Genomic DNA, 12,024 nt, shown 5'->3' with positions numbered 1-12,024 from the left:
ACATCTGGGCGAGCAATGCAGAGGTGTCAACCTACAAACTAACATCTGCTCTTCAGCTCGATCACCTTTCAAAGCAGATGTCAGAGCTCGAATATCTTTCAGAGGTGAAACGATTCACCCTCCAAAAACGGTACAAAAATACGGTGATCTTGCAAGAACATTTGCAGTGTAATCTATCTGTTCTAAAGAAGAGCTGATAACCCTGTCGAATTCCGTCGAAGTCGTGCTAACAAAACCGGAGAAAACACTCCAAAAGTCATTGAAACACAGACTGTAGAAGTTCTTTGTGAGCGAACAATGTACGAACACGCGATTGCTTATTGGTGTCTGAAAAATTGAACCGAGCGCCAAATTAAAGAACTTCACGAAAGAATCCAGAGCCGAGCCCCCTCGAGGTGGTGGAACCAAATTCAAACGCTACAGAGCTTGAGCGAATCTTTCCTTGTAATCTGAGCGCAAAACTATCAAACCAACAATTGAGATCTCCAGCACCGACACCACTACTGCCTCCCACCATTTTCAATCGATCATCAAAAATATATCACCAAAGTAATCCAAAACTGGTAACCAACCATCAATCAAACGAACCCACAAAACTGACCAATTCTGCTACATTCAAAAGTTGCTCCAGGAACCAAATTACACCTGCAAGGTCCAAGAAGGAACTTAATAATCTGATCCCCACTTCGATTAAATCCGAAACTCACCACGTTTCAACATCTAAAACTCTCTCGTGCAAAAGCAACCACCCCCAAACAACCGCGATTAGTCTTCAGTTGTCTTCAAATCAGCGCAAATGCATGACCCCAACGCTCAACCAAGATTCTCATCATCGACGAGGTGCAGAGCCAAGACTCTACCGTGCAGTCACTTCCAAATTACAGACCAAAGCGTCCGACCGAACTCACAGACAACTCGGTTGAAGCAGGAATTGCTGTGAACGTCCGCAGTGGAATTGGGCAGAGCCTGTACGTGGCGATTGACACAGAAAACGGGAAGGGGACTGCAAAAGAGCGAGGAGGATTGAGAGCCAGAGCTGTCAGGGGTCAGATAGAACAACGACGAGCTTGGGCATTTGATGCTACTTCTTATTCTCCGCCTACCTCAGTTGAGATGCCCGGGAATTAAACTGGATGAGTCTTGGGAATCTTGTCTGTCCGAATTCGGCGCCCTCATCATTCTCCAGGTTTCTTCTATCCCATAGCCCGCGCAACTAAACGCAAAAACTTCTCGGGTACTCAAAACCATCCTCAAATATGCTTAGCTTTGTAAAAATTGCATTATAAGTAAGTGTTGAATTTAGGTGCCATAAATCGGTAACTCTTCGCAGTGACTGATTGTTTCCTAATGTCGAGATGTGAAAGACAACCAGCCCTTCTAAACCTTGATCAGCGTTGATGAAGAGGGTTCATTTCATGAGCCCCAATTGCCCAAAAGCTCCCCAGCATATTCCACAACCTATTCGTGGAGGCGACTCCCCCGACTGTGCTCATCTTCGAAAGTCATGAATGCCGTCGGCGATATTGAATACTGCAAGCTTAACCTTTCACGCGCAAAGCACTGATTTGAGCAGTAGAGTATGACAATGTCGATGGGAGGGCCAATCAGATCCGCCATTTGATGATGAGTGTTGACGGGTTGCAAGCTGGAAAATGAACGGACTAACTGTGGTTAACCCCACCGATGCTCTTGCTTACGGAGGGCAGGACAAGAGCTACAGGAAGGCTTAAGAATTGTGTTTGTTCATACTACCATGAACGGAGCCCAAAAGCCGGAACGTACATATCCGTCTTCAAATTAACGGGGATAAAAGTCAGCGTCACACCAGAAGTTTGTAAAAATCTAGATGAGATTCTCAATTTAGATAATTAACCAGTAACCGACCTCATCGTGGAAGTTACTGTTGTAATAAAATAAAATAATGATTGGTGAAACAATGTCAGGTACTGTTGTAATAAAATAAACTAGAACAATGATTGGTGAAACGTGCCGAAATCGAATGGCACGTGTTAATGTGATTGGGACGAGACCTATGGTACTATAAAAATAAATAAATAAAATGCACAGCAATGGCTTCTGAATTACGTAATCTTTCTCATATGTCCTGCACATTGTAACCACAGCTGCAAGACATTGTGACCGGAACGATTATTTACAGAGCTGGAAACACAACAGTTCAAACAGATAACTGGCTCACATAGCAGACTTCTGGAGCTTCAATACAGGGAATCTATCGTCTGCTCGAAGATACCAAGAATGGGCATGCTGCAAAGTTTGATAAGGCAATTATATAGAGAACTTGGTCTTCACAGAAATCCATGTATTTCACCCTGGCCAGCCAATCTGTCGCTGTATATTCTTACAGCTTCCTGCATAGTGGTACTTTCTCGCAGTGCTTCAGCTCGTTTCTTGCCAGATGGATGAGAGGAAGCGTATTGCAACAACTCAGGTTCTTTTCCCAATTGAGCCATTTTCTCGTAGACTGTAGGTGCGATTCTGGGATTGTAGCCCGCAGCTGCCATTAGCATCAAGCCGATGTGATCTGCTTCAGACTCCATCCTGTGCAAGACGTGTATGGGGTTGGGTCAATACCTCATAAGCATGTATTGGATGCTAAACTGCGTCAAAATAAACTATCATGCCCTCGTTCAAAGATCATTAGACTGCAATTTATAATGCTATCTCAATGCAGACAAGGGTGTTCATACTGCAGTAAAGTAACAGCAACTGGTTTAGAGAGCAATTGTCAAGTTACCCATTATCAACCAGTAATTGAGACTCGTTGAAAGGAAACTCCTCATTCTTAACCTCACACTCACGCCTAAACTAAGCTTAAAGACAGATGAAAGAAGTTTCAAACTATAATGTGAACAATATTTTTGTTGACATAACATGCGAAATTCATAATAAAAATTGACGTTAGAACCACAAATTGGAGGTCAAAAACGATACTGCAGAAGAGTTATGCCATAGCCAGGCCTCGCTTACCTCCTTGAGAAAGGAAGTGTAAGAAGAAGATTTGAAGTGCTGGACACTAGGGCAGGCATATAAACGATTGACAGAACGATGAGCTGCAAGAAGCCTAGCCACACTCCCTGCGTCAGCTTCTCTGCCCCGTGCCGAGCCACCACGTGTCCAACCTGGCAATACTCGATTCAGGTCAAAGCTGGGAGTTAATGGACATATAGCTAAAACGTCATTCCTGTGACAGTAAGTAACAGAAGTGGAAGACAATAAGGTGAGAACCAGAGACGCTGAAACACTAAGAATAAACTTCCCTAACTGCAGAATGAAGCAACATGATAATTAAACTCCGTAATCTGTGTCACATTGGGAACTTCACGCTCAATCAGAAAGTAATGAAAATGATGATATTTACCTCGTGACCAAGAACGGTTGCAATTTCAGTGTCTGATCGAAATTTGTTGAGCAGCCCCGTGAAGACGACGATCTTGCCTCCAGGAAGACAGAACGCGTTCATAATATCTTGATCTACCACGATGACTTCCCACTTAAAAGTATTCAAGTGCGCAGTGTAACCCTCCGATCCTTGATCCAAGCCTTTCTTTCTGCTCTTATCCACCCACATGTCGTCCTCTATCTTTTCATTCCCATACACATCTTCAGGTGCCTTGTAGGGTTCAAGCCTTGTAGTCGCGGGGTTGGGTTGTGGATGCGCATCGCCTAAAGATGGGTGTGGTATAAGGGAATGCTGCTCCATGTGATCCCAGCTCTGTGTCTTCGTCCCTGCCATAGTCGCCTCAATCACATCCCTCGCAATTCTGCGGACGCGAACACTCTCGGGATGTATTGGAGGAAGGATCATTGCCGACATCTCCTGCTTCACCTGCGCATTTGACAATATACACTTAGAGAGTAGAAACTGTCTGCAAATGAAACCTGACCGCATATACATTTAATAAATACAAATAGCTCAACAATTATATCATGCAGTACTCCACTATGACATTGACATACATGAATGGTTGGATGTACAAGGCCTGAATACTTCTTGTAAACGAAGGACTTAGATTAGTTCTCAACAAGCACTGCGTATGTGAACTACGGCATTGCAGTTAAGCTTGCGAATTGGATGGATCAGCGGTTTCGTGGAGTATAGACGCTAATTTCAAATTCGAGGGAAAAGTGAATCAAAACTGGAGACGGTGAGCGGAAGATTTGGGAGGCAAGTTGAATTGTAGACAATTTCAGGAATGGTCAAAGTGACGAGAGATTGCAGTAGCAGCTTATCAAAAATGAGAAAATCATATGGATTTTCGTCAGAGGAGCCGAAGTTTTACATTCTTAAATTCCTGTTCCCCCAAATTACGCTCCATGCCCGGCCCAACCAAGACAAAGTGTTTCCGGTGAGTGTAGGGTACGGTCTGCAAATTGGTGAAGTATACATACGCAGACAAACTTCCTGCAGCACCTAGAAGGATCAGGATCTTTTTCTGCCCCGCCCGACCACCACCGCGACTTTCTTCAATCCACACAGAAGGCCCTCTCTTTTTGAAATGCACAACGCCTCGCGGATCGGTGTAGTAAAACCGCCTGTCTAATGCTTGCTTCTGCAGTCCCGAAACCCGGGGTAAGAACTGTCCTGCTCTGCATGAAGAGAAAAACCGTCGGAGCTCGGGCACACTTCCGCTTGCTTGGGAAACTGTCGCAATTCCGTCACCATTCAGTACACTGTCTGTTTTCCAAATGCCCTGCCTCCACACCTGCTGTCTCCACAACTTGCCCACGCAGTTCCCAGCATTCCGCGCAGCTCCTCCCAAATTCTGGGCCATCTTTCTATTCGAATGATAAGCAAGAGCGCAGCGATACAACTCCGCTTACCCCCGGAAGCAATCCTCTGCGCGGTCCAATAAACCCCAAAACCCTAAACTCCCCTAACCTTACAACTCACGCCATTTTCGAACGCAACTAAACTGCATCATGTACTACGAATCGCAGCTCATATGCACTTCACTAACACTCGCAGAAACCCATTGCGCGCGCCCCAACTAACAAAGCATCACACAGGATGTGCACTCTCTCCAGTCTGGGAGCTCCAACTCCTAATAACTAACCTGAAAAACCAAGATTCAAACTCATATCATGCTCCCTGCTACCTTATCAATAACTGTAATCCGATTGCCGAGATGCGGAATGTTTGGCAGGGAACATGCAAAAGCCAACGATCCGAACTGCAAAGCCGACGCAATCTGCTCAATCGTGCAACACCAGAGCTCCGCTGTGCTCAAGCTCAAGCTCAGGACGCTGTGGAAGAAGAACTTTCTCGATGGATGGATGTACAATGGATGGATGTACAATGGATGGATGTACAATGGATGGATGTAAATGGATGGATGTACAATGGATGGATAGGTTATTTATTCTGCGAGTCCTTATGGCCTATTTATCATCCAATTGTGGCATATTTCATCTCGAGGACTCTCTATACCTTTCAAGGTTAAGAGTTTCACCCCCAAATGCACGCTTTAAGAATTTATTTTTTTAATTCCTTTCAAGTTAAATTACCTCCTATTTTTAATTTGTAGAATAATTTTAGGCTGAAACTATCTTCATAGATGCATACAATTTAATGAGAATTGGTTGTAGTTTTAATTTTTGTATACATTAGTCAAGAGATGGACAATCAAGGTGTTCTTTTATAATCTACACCCTACTTAACAATAAAATACACGTGTAATTTTTACTTTAGTAATTTTTTATATGTAATGAAGTCTATTCTCAAACACACTTATGAATGAATAAAATAGAAAAAACTGCTCAAACAGGAGGTATCAATAATGAAGTTGAACATTATGTGTTGCAGAGTATATTCCATCTCTAGAAATTTCATGGCATTTGTTTTAAATGAATAAAAATAAATAAATACTCCAATAATACACTACAAAGTTTTTTTTTTTTTTTTTTTCTTTTTCTTTTTCTTGAGAAAATTGTAACAAGTTCATTGTTGCATATAGAGAATAATTTTTTTTGAAGAGTTTATATTAGAAATGTTATTTTAAAATTAAATATTAAGATAATATGTTTATAATAATATAATTGGTTTGCAAATATCAAACATGATTTGTTATTATTATTATTATTGTTTTAAAAGGCTCTACAAGAAGCATTAACAACAATTATATGCAATACAATTGCAATGCAGATTCAAAGATTTTAAATGCTGTTTTTAGTTTAACTTATTAAAAAGAAATTGCATATATATATATATATATATATATAGATGATATGCATCACATTTAACATTTGAGATTCTATTAAATGTGCAATTTTATTTATTTATTTATTGCATCAAAATAATAAAGAAATATTGCTCTAAATTTAGGCTTTTGCAACGTTCTTGCTTGATTGTCAAAGGCTTATAGATTGTATTATAGAAACAAAATTACCAAAAGAAAATTATATATAATAATTAAACTCTGTTGCAAGAGGATCAATGTCTCTGCTGCCAACAAAACGATCTTTTAAATTACATTACTTTTTATATCTAATAAAACCTAGAAATGAAGTATCTATTAATAATACTCAAAGATAGTCATTATTATTTACAAACCTTACTATTCACCTACAACCAATCACATGTAGGCAAGCTTAACATGTATATCAAAGATACATAAACCAAAATAGTAGTAAACTGAGATAAATTACTATTATTAATGTATTATATTCTAAACCTGTTAAAACAGTACATGTGATTCAAGACAAATGTTTAGACAAACTGAAATTTAGATCTTCAAAACCTTTTTTTTTTGCTATCATAATTTTTTGTAAGAATAATTTATCTATTAAGTTTATTACTTTAGATTATTGAATTGATTAATTTTAACAATGTTTATTTACCATGCAGTAACATACAAATATTATGAATTTATATACTTAAAATAAAAATAGTAAAAACAGTTTATTAATAGTTTATACCTTATAATTCAGAAGAAGAAAAAATAATCTTGAATTATTGTAATAAAAGTATTAAAAAGCTTTATTGTTCAAAGTTTTAAAGGATTTGCCACAGTTATTAGAGGAATAATTACTAAAATTTGTGCTAGGTGACACAACTGACGCAACCATAGACAATTTTTCTGTTCTCTTCGTGGCTTGAGGCATAACACCCCACTTTGGGCCAAATCGGCTTATTAATAACTTCTCGTTCATTATGACTGGCGATAGTAATATTATTATTATAGATATCATGTAAAATGAGAACTTTTTTTGGTTTCGAAGATGGGTAACTTTTAATTTACGGCAAGGAAAAGTTAGAGCCCGCTTCTTTCTTTTTGCCCCCTCCCTTTTCGTTAAACACGTGCGGCATTGGAGGGGCGTGGGGATTGGGTGGACGCACAGAGTCATCCACCCATTCATCAATCCATGGATTAATTCGTTCGTTCGTTCGTTCATTCGACGCGAGAGGAGTCGCGGCCGAAGAACATTCTTTTGGTCCAGTCGAAGACGACGAGGGTGCGGGTGCGCCAGCTGACCTGTTTGCTGGCATACACCGAGTACCACAGCCACTGGGTGCTCCGCCCTATGGACACCCAGTCTCCCGGTAACTCATAGGCCGCCTTCTCCCCTCCCAACGGAGCGAACTGGCCCAGGTGCTGGTACTGGAACGGCTGGAACCGGTGGCGCCCCTTGCCACGTATGCGCATGGGACCCTCGGGTGCCATGTGGGACGCCACCTCAGCTGTCATGTGGTTAAAGCAGTGGGCCAAATATTCGCCCTGCTGGGCCGCCACCTGAGCAGTGGCTGGCATAGACTTCATTTGGCTGTCTACCTGGCAACCCACCTCCACAGCAACACACTCAATTTGCATGAAATGTTTACTCATATATATGTATAGGGAGAGAGAGAGAGAGAGAGAGAGTTTACAGTTATATAAACATATGTATATATATATATATACACAAAGTTTACATTTTGTAACATAAAATTGATGTAAGAATATGAGTAGAGGAATTTGGAGAAAGAGTGTTTGTTTATTGGACCTTGCTGATTGCTTGTTTGAAATGGTCAATGTCAAGTTGGATGGATGCTTGACGTCCGTCTTTGATGGCATCAGCTAGCAATTCAAGCACACCTCTCATGTGTTGCCGTTCCATGTAAATGTTGATTTGTGGGTATCTTTGTCGCACTTGTTCCATAACCTCCACAAATTCTTCAATTGTCAAACGTCCGGAATTCGTCTTGTCGGCCAACTGGAACAGGTAGCTGACGTCTTCTACCACGCGTCTTTGTTCAATGGAAGCACAATCCCCAATGCCGAATGTTCCTTCACAGTTCTTAATTCGAAGCCATTCGTCTGTTGCTAATACTCTTCGATCGTTTTGTTCGATTTGGCTCATGAAGTCTGCAATCACAGGTCTAGTGCCAATGCCTAGACCACACAACATAAATTTCTGTTACCCTAAGAAGTTGATTCATAGCAACTTGTAACATCATTTCTTAATGCTCCAAGTACACAATCAACTGTGCAAGTGCAAATGCATACCTGTAGACCAAACGATCATTCCATAGGGTAGATTCACCAGCTGTCCGGTGGACTTGATTTTGAAGTCAATGGCACCTGCTTGAACGCCGAGCACACGACAACCAGTGTTGACATGAATGCCTTCCCGGGTGAATTTTTGTTCGGCGTATTTGCTGATGCGTTCATCATAGGTGTTCAAAATGTGGTCACCGGATTGTACCAGCGTGATTTTCACGTCGTTATGCAAATGAGGGTAGAGGTTCAACAGATCATCGTGGATAAAGTCGTGTAACTCCGCGGCAAATTCCACTCCAGTCGGACCTCCACCTACAATTACGAAACTCAAGAGTTTTTTTCTGCAATGAGAAAATATGGGGAAAACAAAAACATAATATAAAAATCGAAACGTACAAATCAGCGATTATCGTGTACTTATCAGATGTTTCAATATACATATATAAACATATATTTCAAACAGAACTAAATACATATCAATCGTTATTTCGCTTATGATTGAATAGTTCTGCTTTCAACGAATGCACTCATGGTTGTCTTCTTGCAACGGTAATCAAGGTTTTTTTTTCTTCGTATAGGGATCAGAATTTGAAGGTTTGATATAATGTTTTCGATTCTTTTTACAAATTCCATCGAATACGCACCTAACTTCCTCTTTTACATGAGGAAGGCTTGCGCTTTCGAAACAGGTTAGGATACTCTTTTTGATTTTCTCGGCATCGTATACTTCCTTGAGGAAATGGCAATACTCTAGTACGCCTTTGGTGTCAAAAGTGTTGGTTGTGGCTCCGACAGCAACCACGAGATAATCGTACTGCAGAGCGAACTCTTTCTTGTCCGACGGTCCCATCTGTGATACGTCTCTGCACACAACGGTTTTGTTCGCAGCGTCGATTTTGATGCACTCAGCTTCATGGAACTGCACTTGCTTCCCTTTGCTTCGCACAATCCTCCTCACGGGCTCTATGATGCTTCGAGCCTCCACACTCCCCGATGTCACACTCGGAAGCAATGGCGTGAACACGAAGTAGTTCCGCGGCGCCACGATGGAGACGTCGTAGAGCGTGGAATCCAAGTTCTTCAGAAAACTCATCCCACCCCATCCTGTTCCCAAAACTACCACTCTCTTCTTCCCTGTGCCTGCTTTGGCTACTGCAGCATTCCCAGCGAGAAACACAGTAGCAAGAAGAGAGGAATTCATATCTTGTGCGAAGTCATTCAAATTTCACAAGCTTTAAAAAAAAATGAGGCATCAGGCAGATGTGCAGATGACATCATAAGGGCAAAGGCGCCGGCACCAACCTTTGGAATCAGAAGCGATGGCTTGCGCCTGGGGTTTGCTTTCTCCAGCGAAGACAACAAGAACGCCAGCGCCTAGACATCCGCTGGCAGCAAACCCTAAAATCATAGGAAGATGTGGGAGACCTTTCCCGGCATTCTCTTTTATTAACAACCTCGCGAGAGAGAGCCATGGCTTCAGCCTACGCGGGCGCTCACCAGAGGAAGTGGATCCGGCACTTGGGCCAGCGAAATGACGTGCGAACTGTGGACGATGCTTGCACACAGTAGACGACAATTCGGAAGCGTATCTGCTATCCTGCGCGGCAAACCTCACAAGGCATGCCCCTGCCTTAGCCCACACCAGCTCCTTACGGCCCATAGAGGCGCTGCTCAGACTGGGCTCGCATCGCCGTGAACAATCCTCCCTCCTCACACACTTACTTGCTGCAGCAGGGTCACGATGCGCCGAGTTCGATGGGTCTCATGTCAAACCTGCCGATGCTTCGCAAATGCGGTGTTACGGTGTTACAGTGGTGAAGAAGAAGAAGAAGAAGAAGAAGAGGAAGAAAGCGGTGTTGCGGTATTGAGGAGTGCTCGTGGCCGTAGCCATGCTGATGATGAGTCTGTACATTGCCATCGCCATAGCCAGAGCAAGTTGCGAAAAGGTGGCAAACATCGAGAAGGCAGGTGAGATCTCCAACGACGCCCTTCTTTCTTAATGCTGCCCCACACACCCTCCCCCCCCCCCCCCCCCCCACAACGTTACTTGTTAGGGTTTCCCACTTTTCATTGATGCATACATTTATTATACATTATTATACATTGTTAATATTAATATTTTAGTCATTTCGTGATGCTTTTGTAACTCTGTCATGGTTTTATTCATTGTATACTAGGAGGAATCAGAGTGCATTTAATGTATTTTAACATATAACTAAAACTTATTTGTTAATCTTTCATTATAACCTTTAAAATAAGCCACAAGTTTATAGTAATAACTCCAAATAAAGTTCTCTTGGTAATCTAGTATTAAAAATATATAAACCATCTTCTCTTAACTCAAAACCACCAAGACCTTGTAAGTACCAAATATCATTTAAAAAGTCATCTTATACTATAATACAATACTTTTGTTAGTAGGAATTTATGATTAGTTAGAATGATTCTTTAATTTACAAAAATACATATATATATATATATATATATATATATATATATTTTAATGTTTTTATTCTAAAAAAATCAATACTTTTTTAAATTTTTATTTTATAAATTGCTTCGATTTTTTTTCTTCTCTTGAATAAATTAAAAATCATAAAAAGTGTTTCATTTAAGATTGGAATGTTATTGAGCAATTATTAATATTAATTAAAAAAGAACTAAAAAAAAAAGTTGATAGAAAATTCAATCACATAAACCAATTATTGAATAATCTTCCTTGTTGATTTTTTTTTTTTTTTTTTTTTTTTTTTTTTTTTCAAATTTTGGCTTTTATAACCTTAAAACCTCTGTTCTACCTGAAGTTCCATACTTCACATATTCTGCAACAGTACAAGAATTACAGGTATAGTTTTTTTTTTTTTAATTTTAATTTTAAGTTTTTTTTTTTTTTTTTTTTTTTTTTTAACGATCCCTTGTAGGAGCAAAACACACTGCCTTCCATCTTCTAATTTCAGGGCTTGTGAAAACAATCTACAAGCATTGTTTCTCGTCAAGAGCTCCCAAACACCACCAAGAATACTTTGACAAATGGATACTTTGAAAGATATAAAAGACGATGGTGATAAAATCACATCGATATTGAGTTAAAGAATCCGTTTTAATTCTTTACCGTTTTGTCCATCGTTTCCTCTATGTTAACTCAAACCATGCTTTGGTGGCCACAAGATTTCTCATTGTGCAATTCTTTGCTGTTTAGCATTCGTCACACGAGGGGAGAATTTCTAAAGCCTTGTAGGTTGAAGATCTAGCCCAAGCAGTGGCAGCAAGCCTCACAGTAATGAGCTTGTAAGGTGCATACAACTCATGCTGGATTGCTCACAAACTCATTTGCCTATCCGATATGAATGCACGGCAATGAAAGTCTCACTTTCGTAACAGATTCCTGGGTTAATGATCAAATTTTGGCAAAGGTTGGAGCTCCTAATATACATCAAGGTGGGTCTCACACAATGGACGGTTTCAACTCTACTTACTGCTTAAGATATGGGACACCACGTGTTCTCGAGGTGTACTCTCAGCGTCA

The 12,024-nt window shown here is 40.7% G+C and overlaps 3 protein-coding genes and 1 long non-coding RNA gene across 4 annotated transcripts; 1 reads left to right on the top strand and 3 right to left on the bottom strand.

Moving 5' to 3' along the window:
* Positions 1-114: 114 nt before the first annotated feature.
* On the bottom strand, positions 115-1,889 carry LOC141044862 (uncharacterized). Its single transcript, XM_090246827.1, has 6 exons — positions 1,885-1,889; positions 1,513-1,645; positions 1,104-1,213; positions 909-1,003; positions 602-645; positions 115-327 (listed from the first exon to the last, which is right to left on the bottom strand). The coding sequence occupies exons 1-6, from the start codon at positions 1,887-1,889 to the stop codon at positions 115-117; spliced, it is 600 nt and encodes a 199-aa protein (XP_090102953.1).
* LOC112275625 (mitochondrial metalloendopeptidase OMA1) lies at positions 1,860-5,238 on the bottom strand. Its single transcript, XM_024506155.3, has 4 exons — positions 4,302-5,238; positions 3,380-3,847; positions 2,989-3,140; positions 1,860-2,559 (listed from the first exon to the last, which is right to left on the bottom strand). The coding sequence occupies exons 1-4, from the start codon at positions 4,791-4,793 to the stop codon at positions 2,307-2,309; spliced, it is 1,365 nt and encodes a 454-aa protein (XP_024361923.1). The 5' UTR covers positions 4,794-5,238; the 3' UTR covers positions 1,860-2,306.
* Positions 5,239-6,945: 1,707 nt separating this feature from the next.
* LOC112275620 (external alternative NAD(P)H-ubiquinone oxidoreductase B1, mitochondrial) lies at positions 6,946-10,158 on the bottom strand. Its single transcript, XM_024506132.3, has 5 exons — positions 9,801-10,158; positions 9,143-9,650; positions 8,505-8,839; positions 8,002-8,390; positions 6,946-7,790 (listed from the first exon to the last, which is right to left on the bottom strand). The coding sequence occupies exons 1-5, from the start codon at positions 10,156-10,158 to the stop codon at positions 7,410-7,412; spliced, it is 1,971 nt and encodes a 656-aa protein (XP_024361900.1). The 3' UTR covers positions 6,946-7,409.
* Positions 10,159-10,239: 81 nt separating this feature from the next.
* On the top strand, positions 10,240-11,864 carry LOC149986479 (uncharacterized). The gene is made up of 2 exons (XR_016500249.1): positions 10,240-10,466; positions 11,698-11,864. It is a non-coding gene; the product is annotated as an uncharacterized LOC149986479 (long non-coding RNA).
* The last annotated feature ends 160 nt before the right edge of the window (positions 11,865-12,024 follow it).

The sequence above is a fragment of the Physcomitrium patens genome, chromosome 23 (genome assembly GCF_059467195.1).
Source record: "Physcomitrium patens ecotype Gransden chromosome 23, ASM5946719v1, whole genome shotgun sequence".
Taxonomy (NCBI): domain Eukaryota; kingdom Viridiplantae; phylum Streptophyta; class Bryopsida; order Funariales; family Funariaceae; genus Physcomitrium; species Physcomitrium patens.
Note: the sequence above shows the minus strand (reverse complement) of the source record. Positions and strands in the feature narration are given on the sequence as shown.